The sequence below is a fragment of the Canis lupus genome, chromosome 1 (assembly GCF_011100685.1).
Source record: "Canis lupus familiaris isolate Mischka breed German Shepherd chromosome 1, alternate assembly UU_Cfam_GSD_1.0, whole genome shotgun sequence".
In the NCBI taxonomy this organism is placed as follows: Eukaryota; Metazoa; Chordata; class Mammalia; order Carnivora; family Canidae; genus Canis; species Canis lupus.
Genome location: NC_049222.1, coordinates 88041274 through 88066393, shown reverse-complemented (window position 1 = coordinate 88066393; position 25120 = coordinate 88041274). Strand labels below are relative to the sequence as shown.

The window sequence follows — 25120 nt, the reverse complement described above, 5'->3', positions numbered from 1 at the left end:
TTCGGGAGCCAAACCTACAAGGTGAAAAGTGTGACAGCACTTCCTGCAGAAATTCCCCTCCCTCCCCAAAGGCCAAACACCCTGACATGGGAGAGGTTGCTGAACTGCTGAGACGAAGCAGCGAGACCCCAGCTGCCCCCGTGGCCTCCTCCCAGGACCAAGGCCCATGCTGGCAACTGATGGTCACACTCTGGACCGTGAGTCTGCCCTGGGCCTCCCCATTGTCTTCCAGGTTCATGCGAAGTGGCGGCCGAGGGGCTCAGCTTCCTCAGCACCCTCCAGCACCCCCACATCATCCAGGTTTCTGAGGCTGTGCGGTCCGGGCCGTGGCTCTGGCTCCCCTGGTGAGAATCAGAAATTCTTCCTTGGAAATGGATACTGGGAAGGCTGAACAGTCCATTTCCAGAGCAGGAAAAGCGTTCCCCTCGCCCACGGCCCTGTGTGCAGGGTTGGTCCTGAGCCCACGTAGCATTTGAAGCCACTGTTTAAATGCAGGGTTTCCCTCCTCCCCAAGCAAGGCGGTCTCTGCAACCTTCCCTGACATTCTGCTGTACCAGAGGTTTCACTCTGGGAGGGGTTTCTTACTCTTTGGGGACCCAAATAGGACTGCACATGCCAGTCCCTTCTTCTCAATTATAGATCATTTCAGCCATTACATTTCAGAAGGGGGTCCCACCGGCATATAAAGTCACACGACAAATCAGCCCTCCTCAGTGCATTGGCTCGTGGTGGGATTTAGATTTAAGTGCATACCTTTCAGAGCTCATTTGTCTCTTTGTGCATGAAGCTAACTAAAAATCAGGGGTTTGGAGCAATTCTCTTGACTGGGAGTGAAAAGTCTCTTGGAATTCCGTCATCATTGGGGACCTCGTATGGCAAGGAGAGGGTAGAAGAGAAGCCATTCCCATCAAAAATGTTTACTGAGAAGAGATGTGCCTTGTGAAATTCTGTAGAGGGACCCGGGGAGGTTGGAAGTCTGGCAGACTTGCTTATGTTGGGTAGCACAGAGACCCTCCTGTCTGACTCCGAGGCGTCCAATCCAGCAGAAGTCAATTACCCATAAGATGCACACACAGTGCCTCCTGCTCAATACAAATGAGTAAATACTCATTAGGTATTTAGGACACTAGTAGGACACTAAGCTGAAACTCTGGGCCGTGCCTTGTGCTTATGAATCCCTGCCAGTGTTGCCGTCATCCTGAGCGGTTCCTTCCCGCCCCAGCCAACTGCCATCCCCCCAGTGTTGGGCTCGGAGGACCCCAGCAGTATCTACAGGGGATAATGGCTGGGGTCCTCCAAGCCCAACATTGTGGAGTCTCTGTCCACTGTCACTAATCCAGGTGCAGGTGCAAATGTCTTATTCTGCACGCGTTGATTCTTACCTTTGGTTGGTTAACATCCTTTGTGGATGGTGGGAAGGTGTACTACCCTAGATCACTTATAAGGCATAGCCTAATTTTATAAAGCTCTACGTGTTTAACAACCTTTTACATTCGAGGCAATATGTTAGGAAAAATTAATCTGGTTATTGTGTTATCAATATGAAGAGTATGTGTAGAAAAGCCTCTGTGGGCTTCCACGTAGAAACATCAGCAGTCCCTCCAGGATTCCACAGTAAGGGAAAGGAAGAAAACGTTGCTCTCGTGCTCTAAGAAGATGAATACATTATGAAAAGATAAATTAATGAAGAGACAGACAAGGATATATTCAGAGGCAGCATGGAGCAGGCGGGAAAGCATAGACTTGGAGTCCAACCTTGGTTGACTAACTGGGACCACGGGCAGCTGCTGCATTAACCTTCGTGAATTTGTTTCCTCCCTTGTTGTGTAGAAATTCTGCCTGACAGGACCATACATCAGGATTAAGAGGGAAGAGCACACGTCAAGAATCTCATGCCTGCAACACAACAAATGTCAATTCCCTTTGAATCCTTGTCTCTTATCCATATATATTCATAAATTGATTTAGTAAACCACAGAGGATACTGCTAAATATGGAAATAGAAGGTGAGAACACTTAATGCAAACCATAGAAGTTTGTGATTTTTTTCTTAGATACTTTCAGAACAGAACATTCTCCTATCAGAGGTAATCCATAGATTTATTAATAATTGTGAGTCTGGTTCACAAAAAAAAAAGCAGATATTCACAATCCTGAATATTTAATACAGATTTTTTTACATTTGAGAAACGCTAAACTCTTTTCTTTTCCAGCAACATAGTCAATAGTTTTTAAGAACCCCTATGCCCATTGCATTTTGTATACATTTGACTTTGAAATTTTTGAAAATCTTTGATGTGCAAAGAAAGCAAGACCCCTCCAAATGTAAGCTGATGGCTTATACATAATTGAAGATGCAATTCGTGGAGGCATCCTCTCTCCACAATAGGCAAAAAAAACCTCATAAATGTCTGCTCGGTGCTTCGCATGTATCATTGTCCGGGCTGCTCTGATCAGCTGCTAGATCCCAGAGATGATTGTTATAGCAAGGAACACAGCTGGGTGGTGGAATGGGACAGCCTGGGGGGTGCTGAGGTGTGCCCACAGGCTCGAGGGAGAGTAGATACATCTGCACATGGATCTCCCATGCAGTGGGCAGAAGTTGATGTCGGAAGCGCAGGAGTAACAGGGAGAACAAGTGGCAGTTGGCATCGTTGAGATCCACCAGGAGATGGTGAAATGGGTTAACCATTAGGGAAAGCATGCTGATCAGATATCAGGGGAAAATAAGAACTAATGTTTATCAAGAGTTGACCACAACCCTTGGCACAGTGCTTAGAGCTTTACTTACATTACCTTATTTAATCTTCTTTAAAACTCTGCAAAGTTGGTATTTGCAGAGTGACCAGTGAAGGAAGTGAGTGTCAGATAACGTGAATAACTGCCTCAAAATGACATGATTTTTAAGTGCTGTGATTGGGATTTGAATCAATGTCATACAGGAACAGGAACTGCTTAGCAACTCTGCCATGTGCTTCTACAGGCAGGCACGACCCCATTCAGGGAGGCGGCAGCATGGCATTCAGGAAATCTGGTGAGAAGGCCATCACCTGAGTTCAAGGGCTGGACTTCAGCCCCAGGAAGGAAGTTGCCAAAAAGAAGGCCGTGTCCTTGCATCAGACGTGTGTGGTGCTAAGAGCTAGCAGAATAAAGACATAGGCGTCATTATCAGACCTGGGTCATGAGGTTTCATCCAGGATCCTACTGGAGTAAATGTGCTGAACTCCACTGTGGATGGTAAGGAATCCTGGGTGAGAGCCCAGGGGGCTTAGCTGTGAGGACGGGCAGCCACGGCGGGCAGCCAGGAGAGGCCCAGCACTAAAGAGCACAGAGGCATACATGTCAACGTGGAAGGGTCAACTAAGGTGAATTGAGCGAAGACTGTTGTCATACCAGCATTGAAAAGGTCTGCTACCTGAACAGATATTGGCTCTGCACCATACTGGACAAAAAGGAGGCAATATAAGTTTCTCCCTGTCTCTGAAACAGGTAAAGGACCCCCCCTCCTGATGATAAGAGAAATAACTAACAATTAACATTACAGTGTACAAAGCATTTTTATACACATCATTTTCATCAGGTTCTTACAATGAGTCTGTAGATGGGAAGTCATATCACACTGGAGCTTGAATTTATGTTCTAAAGCCAGCACAGAAGGTGAAAATCCGTTACTGTCACAATTGCCCTTGAAACTTGCTTAAATTAGAGTACAGTGTACGTGACTTTCCATGTATTATACTATCTCTATGTACAACACAGCCAGTTTTTTTAAAAAAAGATTTTATTTATTTATTCATGAGAAACACAGAGGGAGAGGCAGAGACATAGGCAGAGGGAGAAGCAGGCTCCCTGCAGGGAGCCTGATGAAGGATTCCATCCCAGGATCCCAGGACCCCAGGATCATGCCCTGAGCCGAAGGCAGACGCTCAACTACTGAGCCACCCAGGTGCCCCCAACATGCCCAGTTTTCCTTTTAGTGTTGAAATATATAAATAGATTATATTTCATGGCGATTTGTATAAAATCATTTCATGTGTGTATGTATATATTACAATGGCTGGGTCATTTTCAGTTGGGTGTTTTTTTTTCCTCTGAGTACATTGAGTGCTTTCCCAAATATTGAATGTATATGTAATAGGACTCCACTGTTTTGTTATTCCCATTTTGCAGATAAAGAAACTGATGACACAGTAAGCCTTTGCATGATAAAGCTTTAAACAAATTTTAGCTTTACAAATCCTAGGTGGGGTCCACTGCACCACACGGTCACCTCAGCATGACCACCACACTTGAAGGACAGACATTCATCAGCAAACAGAATTTCAGGAATACCAAGAAGTCCCCCATGATTCATGCTCTGCCATAATGCCGTAATGATGGCCTGGGATTTAAATCCCAGAAACACTGTGCCTCGGCTATTGGAAGTCATTAATACATTGAGCTCTAGCTATGCAGATGTGTTTAGCAATTGAATGTGACATCAGAACTCCATTCTATTTGCCTTCGCTGAAACAGAATGGATTTTTCTGTTGTTTTCTGATGTGTGCTTGAGACTAGAAGATATTCAGACTCTGAGGTTCATGCAACCTGACTTTTTTGGCAGGATAGTTTAATTTTTGGTTTTGATTACTAAACTTTAAAAAAAATATCCATTTGGAATTTGATGGCCCTTTTCTGACCCATCATAAAGATTTGATTATTTCTAATAAACAACTTATAAATTAGTTCAATTGCCTAAGCAGCAGTATTGGAAGAGTATCCTTCACTTCCCTCCTGTCATCATATCTCCAACCCTGTGGCCAATAAATCCCTCCCCAGCCCCTTGGCCTGATGCATCAGTCAACATCCCAGTCTGTATGTGATCTCTGCTATTCTTTGCCTTTCTCTTGTTTGTGTCTGCTTTAATATCTTCAGAACATTGTTTTCTTTTATTAATGGTTTAAAAAGATGAAGAAAGGGAATGATGTTAGCAAGAATGGTAGAATAAGGACTTCAGACAATCCTGTCACTGTAAAAGCCATGAAAACGGTCAACAGTTGTGAAAATCAACTTTTTAAGAACTGGAAATCACTCAAAGACTTGCAACATTGGGAGTTTATTTATTACATAGATCAATGGAATAGAATTGAAAGTTGAGAAATAAATCCTGTGTCTATGCTCTATTGATTTTCAACAAAGATGCCAAGACAAGTTAATGGGCAAACATGAACTCAAAATAGATCAAAGACCTAAATGTAATAGCTAAAACTATAAAACTCTTACAAGAAAACATAGCTATAAACCTTTATGACCTTAAATTAGACAAGAGTTTCTTAGCTATGACATCAAAAGCACATACAACCAAAGCAAAAATAGGAAATTGGACTTTATCAAAATTAAAGACTTGTTTTTCAAAAGATACCATCAAGAAAGTGAAGACAGCCAGCCCATGGAATGGGGAAAAATATTTGCAAATCATGTATCTGATAAGATCTAGGATATACAATCTCTTATATTTTAACAATAGAAAGAGAAATAACCTAATTTTTTTAAATGAGCAAAGGACTTGAACAGACGTTTCTTCAAAGATGATGTGCTGGGGTACCTGGGTGGCTCAGTCGGTTAAGCATCCAACTCTTGATTTCAGCTCAGGTCATGATCTCAGGGTTGTAAGATCGAGCCCCATACCCAGCTCTGTACTGGGCGTGCAGTCTGCTTGAGATTCTCTCTCTCCCTCTCCCCCTGAACCACTCTTAAAAAAAAAAAGATAATGTGTAAATGGCCAATAAGCACATGAAAGGATGCTCTGCATCATTCATCATTAGAGCAAGGCAAATCAAAAGCACAATTAGATACTACTTCACATCTACTAAGATGGCTGTAATAACAAAAGATGGACAGTGACAAATGGTGACCATGTGGAGAAATTTCATTCTTCCTAATGGACGTGTAAATGGTGTTGCCGTTTTAGAAAACAGCTTGGCAGTTCTTCACAAAGATAACCTAGAATTATCATGTGACCTAGTAGTTCCCCTCCTATATACCTAGAAGAATTGAAACTTACATAAAAAGTTGTACAATACTGTTCATAGTAGCATTATTCAAAATAGCCAACAAGTAGAAAAAACTCACATGTCCATCAAGTGATGAGTGGATAAATTGTGGTATATCCATAAAATAATATTCCATAAAATGGAATATTATTCAGCCTCAAAAACGAATGAAATTTTAATAAATGCTACAATGTGGCGAACTTCAACAACATTATGCTAAGTGAAAGAAGTGTCACAAAAGGCCACATGTTATATGATTCCGTTTGTCTGAAATTTCCAGAAAAGGGGAGTAGACAGAAAGTGGATCAGTGGTTCCCAGAGGCTAGCAGAAGGGAAAAAATGGAGATGGGATTTCTCTTTCAAGTGATGAAAAGATTCTGGAGATAGTGGTGATGGTTGCAGAATTTTGTGAGTACACTAAAAACTACTGAATTGTATTAAAAAGATGAATTTTATTGTTTATAAGTTATGTTCCAGATGCCAATGTCTTTCAGATAGATTAAATGAAATATATTCTCAGCCCTTTGGCTACGATAAAGTGTAGAATAAATGAAATATTTCCCACACAAAGAAGACCTCATTAACTCAGTAGTAAAATGATTCTTTTTATTATTTTTTTATTTTTATTTTCTAAAGATTTTATTTATTTATTCATAGAGGCAGAGACACAGGCAGAGGGAGAAGCAGGCATCATGCAGAGAGCCTGATGTGGGATTCGATCCAGGGTCTCCAGGATCACGCCCCAGGCTGCAGGCGGCGCTAAACTGCTGCGCCACTGGGGCTGCCCTAATTCTTTTTTTAATAAACTAAGAAGAAACAAAAACATTATCAATTTGTTCTAGAAGAGCAGTTTTATTAATGATAGTTCAGGGAGGGGCACCAGCCCTGATAATTAATATCTACCTCATTCTTTCTTCATTTTCTAAAACTTCTTCAAAACATGTTCCTTCTAGTCCAATTTAGCTCTAACATGACTGCGGAATATACTCTGATACTGAAGCCACAAGCAAGGCTAAAACAAACGGTTTCAACTCAAGTTCTAACTCAAATTGATTGGTAGTGGCTACATGGAACACTGTTTAGAAGGATTCTGAGGCTATATTCAGACAAGGCAGGAAAAAAAGTAGTAATTAATTAAGAAAATCTTCCTTGAGCTTGACAGTGATAGTGGAGGTGGGCAGTGCTTGGGCTAGTTCTTTGATCAGGGAAAATGTATTATTCTGCAAAATCAGTTAGGGAGCTAAATCTGGATGGATTATAATGCAGCTAATAGGCACACTCACACAGCATGACCTGAAAATAAATTTGAAGTCTTCAGTTTACGTGAAAAATCCCAATATTTTGAAATAGCCAACACTTATGGCTGAGGTATCAAGATCTCTCAATAAATAGCACCAACTTTCATACCGTATACTATTGAGATATTTTAAGTAAGACATTTTTATAGTATGGGCTCTCCAAGGTTCTTTTTTTTTTTTTTTTAAAGATTTATTTATTCATGATAGACATAGAGAGAGAGAGAGAGAGAGAGAGAGAAAGAAAGAGAGGCAGAGACACAGGCAGAGGGAGAAGCAGGCTCCATGCCCGGAGCCCGACGTGGGACTCGATCCCAGGACTCCAGGATCAGGCCCTGGGCCAAAGGCAGGCGCTAAACCACTGAGCCACCCAGGGATCCCCGCTCTCCAAGGTTCTTAATATGATAGTATTAGCATATGCTTATAATCGAATCTGATATAGTGAGAGATTATGTCAAGAGAGATTTTTTAAAGTTTTTATTTAAATTCCAGTTAGTTTACCTACAGTGCAATGTTAGTGTCACGTGTACAATAGAGTGATTCAGCACTTCCATACATCAGCCAGTGCTCATCACAGCAAGTGCCCTCCTTCATCCCCTTCACCTATTTCCCCCATTCTCCCCAGGCACCTCCTCTCTGGTAACCCTCAGTGTGTTCTCTGTAGTTAAGAGTCCTTTTTTTTTTTTTTTTTGCCTCTTTTTTCCCCTTTGCTCATTTGTTTGGTTTCTTAAATTCTGCATTGAGTGCAATCATGTGTTTGTCTTTCTCTGATTTATTTCATTTAGCATGATACTCTCTAGCTCCAAGGGAGATTTTTCTATGACATTCACAGAAAAATCAAGATAATCACCAGTAGATGGACTCTCTGAGCCTGCTGCAGCACACATTTTACTTAATTTTGAGTTTTACCTCCAAGTGGAACTGACTCCTCCCTCCTTTATATGCTACAGTAGCCAGCCCTTTCTTTGATAGATAGGTGTCTAAGGGGGGCACCTGGGTGGCTCAGTCAGTTAAACATCCAAATCTTGATTTTGGCTCAGGTCATGATCTCTGGGTCATGGGATCGAGCCTCACATCAGGCTTGGGGCTCAGCAGGAGTCTGCTTGAGATTCTCTCCCCCTCTTCTTCGGTCCCTCCACCCTCTCTATAATAAGTAAATAAGTCTTTTATAAAATAAGTATTTAAATAATGAGTCCTATTTCTCTGGCAGATATTGTAAATCTTTGCTTCTCAAATGTGGTCCCCAGACCAGCAGCATCAGCATCACCCAAAACTTCTGAGAAATGTAGTCTGTTAAGAATGCAGCATCACGCCAGACCTACATGATGGCAGCTCAAGGGTAGCCCCAGCAATCTGTTTGAACAGGCCCTCCAGGTCCCGATGGGCTCAAGTTTGAGAGCCCTTCTGTTTCCTTCTAGAACTCAGAAAAGAAATGGAGAGTGGGAGAATTGAGGCTGTAGGGTAGCAGGTTGGCATGGGATGTGAAACTCCACCAGACACAGTGAGGGGTTTGTTTCTTTCCTTTGGTTACCCCATGTGTCAACTCTACTTCCTCAGAAAGGGTTTGAAGTGGTCTCAGGAGCTCCCTTAGTCACCATGCCCAACCCACTACCGGCCTGCTTAGAATCACTTCTTTGGGGACAGTAGTGGAGAATGGGAAATGAAGATGGCACTTACACATTCTCTTGTGTCACAGAGAAGCTGCCATTTCTGTTTAAAAAAGAGTTGGCCTCAAGAGCCAACTTCTCGTGCTTCAAAATCCAGCTAGTAAATCCATGTGAAGCGCTTAGAACAGCACCTGGTTCACAATGAGAGTTCACTCTGTGCAGGGAGTAATGGTGTTGGTGGCCATGACAGCAAGGGCCAGATTCCCCCCAGGGGTGCCTGGGTTGGCATCTAGAAGCCTGGATGGGTGGTTGCTATATTGAAAGCCTGCCCGCTGGAGACAGATGTCAATCTCAAAACCCCTCGCAAGCCAGTGAGGCTCCCTGAAGACAGCGCCCTAACTGTGAAGCTGGTCATCAGCTGAGCCTCCATTGGCCCATCCATACTCACTGCAAAGCCCAGGGTCCTGGCTGGGGTTGATGTTTAGGGCAATGAACATGGAAGGAGAGGCTGAGGAAGATCAAGCAAAGCAAAGAGGAATTTCAGAGCCCTTCTAGTAGAAGTTTGGTGTTGAGGAGCCTAAAATGCAAGGGGTGGGGAGGTGGTCCTAGGATGGAAGGCAGCAGGTGAGATGGCAGCCACAAATGTGGGAACCTCTGAGCATGGCGTGAGAATGCAGGTCCCAGGCAGATCAGGTCACTGCCATAGGAAGCCACTGACCAGAGTCAGATTTGGAAGGCTCAGGTTACGGTTCTTGTTTGTAATCCATTTTTTCCGGTTTTTCATAGCCATTTTTTTTTTTTTTTTTTTTTTTACATCCTGGTGCAGCCAGCAGAGCACCATGTATCAGTGTCAGGAAAAACTGCGGGGTGGGGTGGGGGGGCGGGATTGTCAGGAGGAGGAAAGAGGAGCAAAAAGAGCAAGGAAAGGGGGGGGGAGATTGGGGGAAAAGGAAGGAGAGGGAAACAGAGGAAGGAGGGGCTGTAGAGCAGAGGGAAGTGATGAGCGGCCTGTCCTCCATGTGTTGCATGTACTTTTTCCATTTTGTTATCAGGACTATGGAATTTCCTTGTGGAAGAGTCTAGGGAAGGAGAGTCTTACTCCTAATTTTAAAAATCAGCTGACAGTGAACTTTGTCTGCATAGGCCCCAAGATCTAAGGCAACCAAATAAATTCAATCTACTATAATGATGCAAATTAGATGCAGATCAAATCATTGGGCATGAGGGGAGCTGTGGAAGAAGGTTGAGTCCACCAAGGTATTCTAATTCCAGCAGAGGCATGCTGCTCCTCTGGGTTCTGAAGTTCTCAAGCTCTCACACCTGTGGGGACTGGGAAGATAAATGCAGCAAGCTAAATGGGCCTGGCATGAGATGATAATAGGCAACAGACACTTGGCTTCAGTGTCAGGGGGTAATAGGGAGTAGTGGGGATGATGGCAAAATGGAGCCCCATGCCACCCTCTGAAGAGGCAGCACTCCTTAGCTGCAGCCTATTATTTTCCTGTATTGTGCAACCATGGTCTCAGTGTGGTGGGACCTTCTAATTTTTTGCAAGAGGGCAGAGATCCCGTGTTCAGGCAACATTCAGTAGGCCATTGAAACGCATCTGCAGGCTGAATCTGCCCTTTGCTTCACTGGACCACTGTTGTGTATTTCCTTGAGTTTCGAACAGCCCATCAATCTTTTCCTGGTGCTCCTTTCTCTTTCCAGGCCACTACATTTATGTGGACACCTCCTTTGCCAAGCAGGGGGAAAAAGCCGTGCTGCTAAGCTCTGATCTACAGGCCGAGGAATGGAGCTGCCTCCGGCTGGTCTACCAAATAACTGCATCTTCAAGGTCTCCATCAGACACCAGCCGGCTGAACCTCTATGTGAGATTTGAAGATGAAAGCTTTGATCGCTTGCTTTGGTCAGCGAAGGAACCTTCAGACAGCTGGCTCATAGCCAGCTTGGATTTACAAAACAGTTCCAAGAAATTCAAGGTAGGTAGAATTTAGGTGCCCAGCTTATCACGTAGCTTTATGCTACTCTGAGGTTGGATGAAAATTTCTACTCTGAGGTTGGATGAAAATTTCTGCCACTGAAGGTAGTTATCTTCTATGTTAGGAGGTGCTGCTTTACAAGAGATGAGTCCCAGAAGAATATTAATAATTAATGATTAGTAAGTTAATATTTTGTTTATTCTTTAGAAAGGCTTCTTCCTAGATTCTGTTCTTGTCTAAGTGGGACTTCTGTGAGAATCTAAACCAACCTCCTCGATGGAAATTTAGTTTCTAATGGGCTTTAGGGAGCATTTTCATTTCTAGTCATTTTGTTTCATCTTTCTCATGTGTGTGTGGTATCTTCCTAATGTTTTGTTTGCTACAAATTTTGAACAAATCATTTAGTATGGTTAAAGGAAAAATGAAGATACTTTGAAGAGGGAAAGATATGTGAAGGATATGTTCTGATTCCTTTTCAAAGGTGAAGGCTGTTCCATCTGAAGTGTTGGAAAAGGAAGATAGACAATGTGACATAAAGCTGAGTGTTGTTTGGAGCAGGCAAGGAGGATGGGATCCCGACTCACTTGGCCAGACATGAAGTGTGATATTCAGTGAGACTGTGCTGTAGAGGACAGGATAGGGCCTTCATGAAAACTTTCTCCATTCCTAATTCCCTTTTCAACTCCCTATCCCATCTCTCTCCCTCAGAAAGTGTTGAAATGCTATCTTCTCCTCTCCCCCTGCCACTTGCAGCCCCTCACATCAGGCAGGACAGAAGATTGAGGGAAGGAGCAGTGAGGTCTGAGCTCTCTAGTTTACTCAGTCTGCCCAGCCATAGGCCACATCCTAAGTCTACCAGTGTCGTTGTCAAAGATTGAGCTGAAGTCACAGAAAGAAAAACAAATACTTTCAGAAATGGGAGCCAGAGTGAACCACAACAGTGCCTGAACTCCATCTCACAAATTGTCATGCTCCTCTCTGTTCCTTATGCAAAATTTTCATGTTTTTTTTTTAAACAATGCAGATACTACAAATTAATTTATGAGCCTCTTCCATCTCATGGGGAACTTCCCACTGCTGGTCATATTATGCTCCCTGCCTCTTCCCTTCCTCCAACAGCTTTCCCTGCTGAAGACTCTGCCCTGAGTCCCTCACCGTTCTCAATGGATTTCCCCAAGGGCACTGGCTGTCCTCTCCATCCACAGCCACATGGTGCTACCAACAAGCACTAGAGAAGGGGTGGTTGGGATAACAGTAGAAGACAGTTGACTCTAAGCTTTTACTGGACACCTCACTCACCTTGTACACACACACACACACACACACACACACACACATATTCTTTTAATAAAACCCACTGTGAGATTGGTACCCAGTAGCAATTAGCTGAGACAAGCAATCTCGCTCTGCCTTGAATTGCTGAATAGCTCCTGACCAGTCTCTGAAATACTGAGCCAAGGAACAACAGTGCTGGAAGCCTAACTCCTTTCTTCCTCATGTGTCATGCAGATTTTAATAGAAGGTGTGCTAGGACAGGGAAGCACGGCCAGCATCGCGCTCTTTGAAATCAAGATGACAACCGGCTACTGTATTGGTAAGTGGGTTTCATTTTCATTGTACCAGAAGGTGAATTGTGAATCTTCTTCTAAAATCTGTTGCCAGAGGGAATCGAATCAATCCTAAAGGGCAAGCTGTTTTATAGCAGTCAGTGCATAATGCAGAGTAGCTTAGATGCTGCTTCACTTGAATGGTGTCCCGTCACTCCTGTGGGCGGTGGAGGAAGGCTCACTGGGGTCTGCCTGGACTGGTTGCATTAACGAAGGGAAAGTAGATGCAGCAACTGTAACCTGACTTGCTGCCCAAACCTCAACACATTCTGATAAAAATAATTTCCAGCTTGCTGTGAGCTCAGCTTCTGCCGGAATAGCAAGCATCATATCGCCTTTCTTCCTCATTGCACTCCATTTCTCTCCTACATACCTTTACCCCATCTTTGTGTCCCCAGCGTTGCTTGGATGCCCCTGGAGCAGGGCTGCCTGGATGCCTCTTCCATGCCGGCCACTCACTTTCTATTTGTCTGCCATTGACACTATTTCCTTAGAAGCTGAAGACGGGCCCCCACGGAGGAGGCCAGGCCAGGCAGTGAGGGTGCAGCGGGGAGGAAGACAGGAGATCAGACAGGCCTGAACATCAGAGATGCGTTTGAGCTGGGGTTTCAGGAAGGAGCGGGTTTCAGTGAAGTGCAGGTGCAGGGGAAGAGGGGAGGTGCTCTCTGTGGGATGCCCCCAGTGTGGAGGAGGCCCAGAGCTTGCTCACCCACAGGCCAGAAGCCAGGACGGTGTTTGAAGTGCGAATCGGGACCGCCAAGGGAGTCCTAGGGAAGTCTCTGGATCCCAGCTGGGCTGTGGAGTGTGGATGGTTCTGTGGTCAGCAAGTGCTCCAGGTCAGCAGAGGATGAGCCCCTGCCCGCATCCTTACATGGTGACTCTGAGGGGCCCTTGGCAAATGACTTAGAAACAAGAAAATAACACAGGAGAGGAAATCCCCCAGGAAGTGGTTGTAACCTTACAAAAAGGGCCTGAATGGGGAAAAGGTGGGAGATTTGAGAGATTTTTCAACAGTGACAGCCCTTGGAGTTTTACCAGCTGTGGAGAGGAAGAGGAAGGGAGAGTCAGAGAATTCTGAATAAAAAAGAGCCTTTGCTGATCCCCTCTCAACTCTGTGTTTTGCCTTCCAAGGATAATACTAAGGCAAGTGGAAGAAAACATGGGAATGTGACCATGTTCTGAAGGTACAGTGGGGTTAGACCGCTGCGCCCCCTGGTAGTGCCCTCGCTCACCCCCTGGGGGCTGGTGTGGATCCCAGAGTACACTCACCAGATGGACGCCCCTGGTGCAGCAGCACCTGCTGGCCCTCAGCTCCCTGCGCCCTGCAGCCTCTCTTTCTCCACTTGCAAAATAGATATAAAATGCTTCCCTCATAGGAATAACATGGAAGCTGATGGGATCATAAGTATGAAGGTGACTGGCACAGTGCCGGGCACTTTAAAAATGTAAATTTCCTCTCTTCAAATCACTCAATGGCTTCTGGTTTGTTTGTTTGTTTGTTTGTTTTTAAAAAAAGGAAAAAAAATTAAAAAGCAAAAGGAGTGCCAATACTTTCATCTTGTTGAGTAGCCTGATCCCATAATCCCTTCCCCTTTCTTTCTGTGCACTCTCTGCTTGTTTGCTCATCTGTAAAATGAGGTTAATAATAGTACCTACCTCATGGGACTGTTTTGAGGATTAAATAAGTTAATTCAGTTAAAGTGCTTAGAATAGAACCTGGCATATTAAGGACTGTTTTGCTTTCTATTTTATTCTTCAGCAGCCCTGGGCACGGAATGTTGGGTATTGCTTGGCAGACGCTGCAGTGAAAAAGTTGCAGATAAAAATCTTAACATTTTTCAGTGATTGCTAACGTAAAAACCCATTGATAGCTATATCAATCAGGGTCCTGGCAGGAAAGTGGAAACAGGGTGCATCCCACCTAATTTGAAGAAGACTCATTAGGGGCTACAGAGGTGAGGGTAGGTAAAGGAAACCAGCAAAAGCTTATGTGGCAATTCAGAACTGGTAAGAATGGTGATTCGTCAGACTTTAGGGCAAGGCGGAGGGGGAGGGGTGCTACTGGAGCCTGGAGCCAGTGGCTGTGTGGTGAGGGCTACTTGATAGGATCTGTGTCCTTGGAAGAGGGACACAGCCAACCCATGGCAGCCTGACAGGGAGGGAACTAGAGAAATGAACACCACCAGCCTCATTCTTCTCTTACTTTCCATTGGTCAAATCCAACAGGAAGGCAAAAGGCAGGGGAGACCATTGGTACAGTCCATATAAGTCTACCTCTGGAGGGCAGAGCAGGGTGAGAAAAGGTGGAGGTGGGGTCTGAAGGGGGTAATGGGAGATGACGAGGGCAATCATACTTCATATTTTTAGTTGATGAGTATGGGGGTCCTTCGTTTGTGAGCTTCTTATTCCCACTAAACAAGCCTGAGAAAAATTTATCTTTGCAAACATGTCAGTGCAACTAAAAGTGTGTGTATGGGCGGGGGAGGTAGGTGAAGTGTCTCTATTTTCTCTTCTCCACTCAGTCGCTGCAGAAGAACCCAGAGCGTAGGATATGCCTGCCCTGCCTTTCTGACTGTTTGTTGTTGATAAGAAAAGCAGGGGCTTTTAATACCTAAGAAACATGTCCTTTTGCCCTGGGTATCTTGTCTACCATCAGGAGAGAAGGGGATGGGGAAGTATGCTACCAGAAGGGTGGCAGATACAATTTCTGGAGCTAAGCAGATAGTCCCAAATAGGGCTTTAAAGCAGAGGGGGCTGATACACCAAGCACTAACCACATGCCCAGCACTGTGTTGGGAGTGGCCACACTTAGAACCATCCTGTGTGGTGGGAGTGTTCCCCTCATTTCACAAATGAAGGAACAGAAGCTGAGAGAGGTCATGCTACAAGCCACGTGGCTGGTAAGTGGAAGGGCCGTAATACAAAGAAGCAAAAATGACTTAAAATTTCCATTATTGTCCAGGGATCATGGTACAAAGCTTCCAGTGATCAAAGGGAATGAGAAACATATCTGAATTTGGAAGAGCAAACTCCGTAGTGGGTCAGGGTATACCGAGGGGTGACCATGTCTCCACAAAATGTGTTTCTTTTTCTCTTCTGCCAGAATGCGACTTTGAAGAAAATCATCTCTGTGGCTTTGTGAACCGCTGGAACCCCAATGTGAACTGGTTTGTTGGAGGAGGAAACATTCGGAACTCCCCTTCCGTTCTCCCACAGGATCACACTTTCAAGAGTGAACTGGGTGAGCTGGCGACAGATGGTGTCCTTTTCCCAGGAGAAGTGTTTTCGTCCCTACATTGACCTAACCGTGGCCCTGTCCACAGAAAAAGGAGAAGGGAGGAGAGGCCAGGAGTCGTGGTGGAAGAGCAGGAAAGGTGGGCTGTGAGATTGAGACAACCCGTGGACGGGAGCTCTGTAACTAAGGGGAAGGCCTCCCGGTTAAAGGCTTTTCTTCACCTGTGACCTGGCCTTGCTCTTTACACATTTCCCTATTATAGTTTACTTTCTTCTCTACTTGTTGTTCTATGTTTCTTATCCCTAAAGGCAAGTCTGGAATAATCCTAGATTGTTTTTCACTAAAAATAGATTGAGTGATGGGAACAAGTCCTTATGAACTTCCCAAGTGGCCCTGAGGTGAGTCTCAATTCCCAGTGATGAATCCTGAAAGCAACAGGGCCACCTAGTGGCCAAGTGGGCTGGACTGTGCAGGAAAATGGAGAGGAGAGGTTCTTGGGGATAAGTTGTCTTTGAGGAGACCATCTCCATAGATGGGAGACGTGTGCAAGGGCTTACTGTAACCTGGTCTCTAACTTTTTTTTAAGCGCCCATCCTGTAGCTTATCTTGGCTCTGGACAGTCTCCATTCTGAGACTGCTCCTACCTCTTCTGTCTCCTTTATAGCCAGACTCTCACACTCAGTTTCCTAAAGGAGCCAGGCAGATGTTATAAGTGTGACATGTGGGCTGGGTGAGGATTGTGGCAAATTAGGAAGCACAGATCCTGTACAAAGGGTACTCAGCTCTAATTAGTTGCTGCCATGTGAGATTGCGGGTCCAAAGGGCAGATCTTTTTATTTCATAAGATCACCAGGAAGGCAAGTATTTTATGTGAAATTTCCCCAATTTTTTGAAATTGGTAAATATTTTCTTTTTTTTAAAAGATGTTATTTATTTATTTGAGAGAGAAAGCATGAGCAGGGGGAGGGACAAAGGAAGAGGAAGAAGTAGGCTCCCCACTGAGCAGGGAGCCTCACATGGGGCTCGATCCCAGAACCCTAAGATCATGACCTGAGCCAAAGGCAGACGCTTAATCGACTGAACCACCCAGGTGCCCTGGTAAATATTTTCTTTAAAAACACAGCATGGGCCAAAAAAACACACCTTCAGGTCAGGCCCAGTTAGTCAACTTCTATTTTGCAGACTTTATTTTATCTGTTCCTTTTCTCTTTTCAACATGCCCAGGCTTCTTAAGTAATCATATATTAAAAGGTTGGAATCTCCTAGGATCACTTGTTTAAGACAAATGCAACATTGGAGCTAGCATTTTCATTCATTTGACTCTGTATCGGTTCTGATTGGAAAAACGACAATAAAATGGCACATTCCCTATGGTCCTTGCCCAGTTTCAAAGAATATACTTTCAAGAAAGGGAAAAAGAGGGATGCCTGGGTGGCTCAGTGGTTGAGCATCTCTCTTTAGCTCAGGGCATGATCCCGGAGTCCTGGGATCGAGTCCCACGTCGGGTTCCCTGCATGGAGCCTGCTTCTCCCTCTGCCTTTGTCTCTGCCTCTCTCTCTCTGTGTGTATGTGTGTGTGTCTTATATAAATGAAATCTTTAAAAAAAAAAAAAGAAAAAGATTTCTATCATACATGGATGTAAGACAAGGTAGCATGTGTCAAGTGATCTAAGAGTGGTCCCCCCACTTCCCTCATAAAAGGAAAGTGCGGGGTATTCAGAGACAAGAGAGATCACTTACTGCTTGGACATTCTAGAAGACATGATGAAAGAAGTCAACTGCGTTTGCGGAATGGATAGGACCTTGACAGGCCGAGACAAGAGAGGGAGAGTGATGCATGGTAGCAATCATGGGGTATCGGAGGAGAGATATGATTGGGAAAGTGGTGTAGGGGCAAATTCGCAAAGGCCTCAAATGCCAGGAAAGAGAACTTAACTTTATAATGTCGACAGTGGGAGACCATTGGAGGTCTTTGAGCAAGGAGAGATGCAGTCACAACAATGTAGTTAGTTTAGTTAACCAGACAGTGTTTATCTCGGTAAATAGAGGACCAAACAGTAGAACAAGAGAACAAAAAACACTCTAGAAATGATTTCTTTAGATACATCTTAGGTCACTTACATAAATAATTGTGATTAGAAAACAAAACAAAACAAAAAAACCCAAAACATTTTCACTTACTTCTTCTAAAAGAAAGGGCTAGTACTTTTGGAAATGACAAATGACTGGAATATATATATATACACACATACATATTTTGGCCCTACGCACGCAGAGCCCAACTCCATTTGTGGCCATTGTAGGAGCCACACTGTAAGTGTCATGTGGTGAGTGGGTGATAACCTAGCATGACAGATTAGTCCACCAATCTGGTTCATTCAAAACAACAAAATGTTGCCAACTCTTAAAAGCTTTGTTTCAAGGAATATGACAACTTACATAACTTTCTCCCATATCTTAAGAATTTAGTAAAGGAAATAGAAAGAAATCTTGAAAGAGTAATACATTAATAATGTTATAACTCTTGATGTCATTAACATAGATGTCTGAACTTAAATATGGGGAAGTGTCAGAAAACTTCTCCCAAATCACTTAGTTCCAGAGTCAGATGCACTGAGTAACCGATATGATGACTTAATGACCACTTGTTCTATGCATCATTTTTCCTTTTTTTTTTTTTTAAGATTTTGTTTATTTATTCATGAGAGACACACAGAGAGAGGCAGAGACATAAAGGAAAGGGAAAAGCAGACTCCCTGCGGGGAGTCCAACATGGGACTAGATCCCAGGACCGTGGGATCATGCCCTGAGCCGAAGGCAGATGCTCAACCACTGAGCCACCCAAGCATCCCTTCTTTTTCCTTTTTTTTAAAAGGTGTTCTTTCTTAAATAATCTCTACACTCAACGTGGGGCTTGAACTCACAACCCTAAGATGAAGAGTTGCACGCTCCACCAACTGAGCCAGCCAGGCGCCCCATATCATTTTGCATCCTCAATGATGATGAGGACCAGTTGGTTAGGGAGAACACATATTTCTTGGGAGAGGCAACGGATCTGTATCCTACTATCAGGTCATCCATTTGACTTTGTCACTTGAGTGTCATCCATCCTCTGAGGAGTGCATCATCCCTAGACTTTCCTCACTCTCATTTGTGACCATGGAACATTCCGACCTCAGCAGTGTCAATAAGGAACAGAGAAAGAGGACCAGGCTAGGAGTTCAACACTTGTGCTCCAGACCCAGTTCTCCGAGTGCTGGATTGCTTTAAGCAGTCCTTCATCTTCTCAAGGTCTCCACTGGCCTATTTTCAAATGAAGAATTTGAATTCCATAATCTCTAAGATAGCTTTGAGTTCTAGTATTTTAGTCCTAATGCTGTACATCCAAATCTCCAAATTCACCACTTATCGTAACCAGGGGGAAAAATAAACTAGGGAAACCCTGAGCTGAAGAAAGCTACACAGACTTCTTTGTTTCAGGACTTCTTGGTGCCTTTAATACAGTTCTGTGTTAATGGGTATTATGGCATTTCTCAAATTATTCAAATACCAAAATACTCTGTAAGCATGCACAATGATGCATGACTAACAGAGCTGTGAAATAAATGATATGGGACCACAGAAAAGTGAAAGATTGCCTTGGTTTTGGGGGTTCAGGGAAAGCTTTCTAGAAGAAGTCATCTCAGAACTGGAATTTGGCTAGATGGATAAGAAGTACAGCATATGCAGAGGCGTACAGGCATGAGAGTGGATACTTTATTCAGTGATTGGAGAGCATTTGAAAGTTCTGGGATATGAGGTGATGGCAGAGTAACACCCAGACCTCAGTTATGCTCCTGCTCATGACAAGTCTGCAGCCTGGGTGCCTACGTTCTACTCATTTTCCCCTGACTCTCTGCTGTTTCTCTTGAACTTCTACACTGATGATCAGTTGTGGCCAGACAGCTGTCTCCTCACCTAAAACACACACACACACACACACACACACACACATACATTCAGACCCCTCACACATGGGCTCCCATATAAGACTTCTTCCTATATACAGTGAGGCTAAAACAGATGAGTTCTAAAGATTCTCTGATATTTTCCTTGAAAAGCTCTCTGCCCATAGGACTCAGAGTTTTGGCCAGAATCACTATTGGGAGAACAAAAAATAATAATAATAATAACCTTCCAGTGCTCTAAATTAAGAGAGGGGGGTTGCCTTTCTAAGTACATTTGCCATCTACTGGATGTATTGATTTTTCCTGAGCTCTATCAATTTGGGTGGCAAAGTAAAGATTAAATGGTTCAGGTATCTGCCCACAGCAGCAGATTTTGCTCAAAAAACTCATCTCATGTTCATTCATTTACTGGAAGCAGCTTATGCTTTCAGAGAAAAACCAGAGAAGTGAACAATGGGGGCAAGCGAAGCTGTGTGTCCGCTTAGACACTTCCAGGGGTTGAGGGACACCTTCAGGAGGGCGCTGGCCTTTGTGTTGTAGAAGAAAGGAGAGTGAATGTGGTATCTGAAAAATGTGACACATATATGAGTTTTCCTCATTTGACCATGCATTTTTAACAGCCCCAAACCGTGAGTCCGATCTTTCAAATGGGCACTTGGTCTCCGAATGTCTGTCTCAGGGTGGAAATGGCTAAAATAATGCAGTCAGAATTCTCTTGAGACATCTTGGGAATGTTGGAGGGGATGGGATATTATCCTGCTTTTTTGTCATTCAATTCCGATTCATCATGAATGGATTTTTTTTTCTTTGTTAATATTTTATGAAGTGAAACGAAATCTTTCAGGAGGTAGCCTATTGGTAGCTCAGATCATTACTGTTTCCTACCTGCCTTGGCAAAAAAAGAAGGTAATTACTGGGCAAATAATGAGGGAAATCTGTTTCTTTGCTGAGATTTTAAAAATCATATGCACGTAGGGTGCCACCCTGAGAGCTGAGCAAGGTTTCAAAACCTAAATTAAGGTCAGAGTGATTTTATTCCCTCCAAGATCCTGAGATGGATGGAGCATCTTTCTATAATTCATGGCCACCTTTTCTCCTTTCAGTTCAGACAGAGCTCAGGCATCCTCTTAACAGTGCTATGCATTTACTCTCTGCATTGATCCACTTGGTTCCTTGCATACGCTCTCAGCGGGGAAGCAGTTTTATTAATTTTCTCACCGTTACCTTTACACAGGCTCTGCTCGTTCACCTTTCCCTGTCCTTGGATGACTTACCTTATCTTTCTGGACACTTTGAAGTATGAACTAATAGCCTCCTTCTCAAGGGTTTGGTTCAGCCCTGTCAAAACTCCAGCATCTCATCCGATTCAAATGTCCCCCCAGACTAAAACACGGTAGAGCCATAGAGAGAAAGCCATTGGCCTTTTTTCTTCATACTTCTTTTGCTTTTCCCTTCATGTTCTCCTACTCACTCTGCTGCTTCTGGCTCCTCCAGGGTAGGAGGAGTTGTGACAGTGGAACAGAAAAGGAAGGGATGGGGACAACAGATTTTATGTGACCAGTCCTATGGAAGCTGGAGTTTGGCCTTTATACTGCATGTGGTCCTTTTGAGAAAAGTCCTTTCAAGACATTCTAGCCTACCTACCTTCTGAGCTGGCCACTTAGGCTAAGGAAAATCTCAAATCTTTGCCCATGCCAAACTGGGAGGTACAGCTCACTGGCAACGGAATCCTTTCTCTCCATTCTACCCCCAGGGTCCCTACGGACGTCTTTTCTCTAGATGTATATGGTCAAGAGTCAGGAACTGCCTTCTGTGCCCCCACAAACCCCAGTTATCACTGATCAAGTTCTCCCGAGAACTCTGAGCACCCTCCTCTTGAGGCCCAGGGCAATTGAAGAACTCGGGGATTTCTGCAAGCATGGGTCAGGGGGAGGTTGAATGGTGATTTCCCTCTCATGGAGGTTCCACTCTCTCTATGAGTGGTTCCATTAAGCCTCTTCTCTTGGATCAAGATAAGAAAGGGGAAGCAATCCCTTTCCTTTTCCTTGGGAGGTCAAAAGAAAACACATTGCAGTTTAGCTCCGGAACACCAGTCTTCAAAGAGACTCTGTCTGCGATGTCTCTGATCCTTCTCATATCCTCAGGCTGGAAGGGAGAGATGGAATACATCTGGTGATGCCAGCTTAGATGCCAAGGCGGCCACAATGTAGCATATCCTACAGGGATGGTCTGGTACCAGACCACAGAATGGAGGTACTTGTCACCCATCGTTCTTGGCACTGAGGACTTAGCAGAGACTAGGAGACATCCCAGTTCATGTTCATTTATTACATTTATGTCATCTCTGAAAGCTGTCTAAAAAGACTAGAGCCTGACTCTACTATACTAAACTTACCCAAACTCTTAGAACTAAAGATCCATGACGATCAGTGTTGGATTCGTAGACAGGAAGAACAGGCATGGTGACCTCCCGTATTTAGGTGCTGTCTCCTCACAGTGGTAGCAGACCAGTGGGTTTTCCCAGCTGGCGTATGCTTCCTCAGACCATGCTTTCCCCCTTCCCCAGGAGACAGCTTGTCCAGACAACATGACACGGATATAGACGTCGCAACTGGAGCACAAATGTGGCCAACAAGGCCGAATCACAGCTGAGTCAGAGGATGCCTTGGCATCGGAGCCAAGCCGAGGGCAATTTTTGTGGAATGCTGGTTAGCCAGACTGTTTGAAAATAAAATTTCAGGAACTGCCCTCAAAGTTTTTTTTTCCCTAATTCAAGGGGAAAATGGCTACCTAAAAGGGGCCGCTGGTTGCACATGAACCGTTGAGTTAACATGGGGACATATTACTGCATGCAGGGAAGCAAGTGTACATGCGCAGAAGAGGCCTTTGGCTGACATCGCCAAGATTTTGATATTTTGATACAATTGGAAATTGTTTTTTGTTGTTTTTTTTTTCCCCCTAGGAGCTGTAGTCTCTCTGTGTATAATCTAGAATTAGGGAAGGATAGACTGGCTGTAAGTCTGAGTATGGCAAAGCAGCAATGGCTTTGGGTGTGGGGGGGTGACACTGCACTTCCCAATTTTTAGTTGTATGGAGAACTCATGGCCCCGTCATAGACTCTTTCATTTCCAGTTGAAGTTTGATTACTTAGACGTCTTTGTGGCCTGCAGGATCCCTTAATATTTGTTTCCTTATAGGATGTGTACATCTAAGGTCCATTTAGACCTAGTTTCGTCCTACTCAAACTTAAAGGGTCAAATTGCCTCTCCCAGGTATTCTAAAGGCCCTAGCACCCTGCACCAGTTAGAAGGACTGGCCTCACTGAACTGGGCAGGAAAATTCTCATAATACCAAACACTAGAGATATAATTCCCCAAGAATTCCAAGCTACCTTCTTCATTCCCCTTGGAAAGGTGCACAAAATGGTGCCTGCATTCCTCCAAACATTTGCTCTTCTTCCTCGGGGTAGGTTGTACCCGAGGACACACACTGAGCCTGGGCTGGTAGTTAGCCCTCCAGCCTGGCCTCCTGTGGCAGACACCTGGTGATTTGTGAATCATCGGCCCCGCTTCAACTAAGATGAGCCAGCTACCTTTTGTTTCCCAGTGAGAAACACTCTTACTCAGATTTTCAGTAAATAGTACCCAACTTTGGCAACAATTGAATGATGGGATGGCGGGGCAGGGAGGGCAACAGAATGCAGTCTAGTCTAGTGGCTCCATGGGAGACTTGGTGTCAGCAGTCCTGGTCTCAGCACCAGCAGCCTGTCTGACTCACTGTGGGCACATCACATTGTGTTTGCTGGATGGTTTTTGGATCAGAAATGACTGTGGCTCACTTGGCTGAGTGTCTTGTACATGAGTTGTTAATGAAGCACTTTAACGGCAGATTCATGGATTAATATGTTGTCCCCACAGCAGGTGACTAACTAGCCTTTAGAGAAGACTGTCAGATATCTGTCAATGGTGAGGAAGATGGATTCATAATGGGATGGGGCTTACATTTCTGTAAGCCCAGTTACTGTGCACCCCACAAGTAGAATGAATACCTCCTAGTGGATTGTGAGGTCTCCTGGGATCACCAAGTCTCCCAGAGGCCTTCGAGGTCCTCCTCACCCTCTGGGGAATGATTTCCCTTGTCATGGCTGTGTCAGTTTGGGTCCTCCAAGAGGAAGACCCTAAGCTTGGATTAGGTGGGAAAGAGATTTATTGGCTGTGAAGGGTAAGGAGAGAGCTGGAGTGACTGGGGCCCAGGTCAACAGGTCTGTTAGGCATAGTAGCTCCCATGCCTAGGAGCCATGACATTTTTAGGGGTCCGTGAGAATGTTTTCATTTTATTTATTCTAAAATCAGTAGAAAATGAGGTGCCTGGGTCAGTGTCCAACTCTTAGTTTCAACTCAGGTCCTGATCTCAGAGTCCTGAGATCGAGCCCTGCATCAGGCTGTGTGCTCAGCATGGAGTCTGCTTGAGATTCTCTCTCCCTCTCCCTCTGCTCCTCCTACTCCTTCTCTCTCTTTCTTTCTCTCCTAAAATAAATAAATAAATCTTTAAAACAAAATCAGAAGAAAATAATGAATGTGATAATAACAGATAAAATCATCAGCCCCGCCTAAATTGTGTTCATCTTTATACTAAAATAGAATCTTTAATATGTTCTAAGGAGGAGCAGACCCACTCTGGCCAAAGTGCCCAGGGCTCTCGAAAGTCAGAACGCGGCCCCGGCTGGGGAGGGCCTTTGGGACAACAGAGAAGGCTGATACCGGGGAGGGGAAGGCCAGGCCAATGGGGAGTTACTGAGGAGCCCAGGTCAGGTGGAAATGGCCCCTCCCCAGCATCCTGCTACCCTTAGGCACCAGCTGAGACCAGCCCGGTGTACGTGACCGTGGCACAGGCGCCCGAGGGACCCAGAGGTGAGGCAGCCGGAGGCTGTCAGTGAGATACGGTCCCTGCAGCAAGTTCACCCAAAGGTGGCATGAGCAGCCCACCTCCACAGCCCCCGCCAGGAAGTACCAAGGAAACAAAATAAGGGCTCTCCACCCGTCCCCTCCCATTGCTCCCCCTCCCCGCATATCTTGGCAAGGGACTCTGTTTCATTACAAAGAGCAGTCAATACTTCCTCCCTGCCTTTGACACAGGAGCGCCCAGTGAGCAAAGGTGTGTTACGGAGGTTCGCTGGGTGCATATGTTCTCTATTAGCAAAGTATTCTTGGGGAGGCTGGGCCCCCACAGCCTGGGTGTGGGGAGCTTAGTGGGGAGGCCTGCCCTTCCTTCCAGTTCAGAGGTCCTCTGATTTGATTCAGTCTGACATTCTGATTCCTTTTTTTTTTTAAGATTTTATTTATTTATTCATGAGAAGAGGCAGAGACACAGGGAGAGGGAGAAGCAGGCTCCTTTTGGGGAGCCCGATGTGGGACTC

General features: G+C 44.6%; 1 protein-coding gene across 3 annotated transcripts in view; it reads left to right on the top strand.

Annotated features, from left to right (window-relative positions):
* Window positions 1-25120, top strand: part of MAMDC2 (MAM domain containing 2) — a 146826-nt gene that overhangs the window by 53874 nt on the left and 67832 nt on the right. For all 3 annotated transcript variants that reach the window (XM_038527110.1, XM_038527109.1, XM_038527111.1), the window contains exons 3-5: window positions 10645-10916; window positions 12426-12510; window positions 15627-15764. In XM_038527110.1, the coding sequence (XP_038383038.1) occupies window positions 10645-10916; window positions 12426-12510; window positions 15627-15764 (495 nt within the window). The remainder of the gene's footprint in view (window positions 1-10644; window positions 10917-12425; window positions 12511-15626; window positions 15765-25120) is intronic.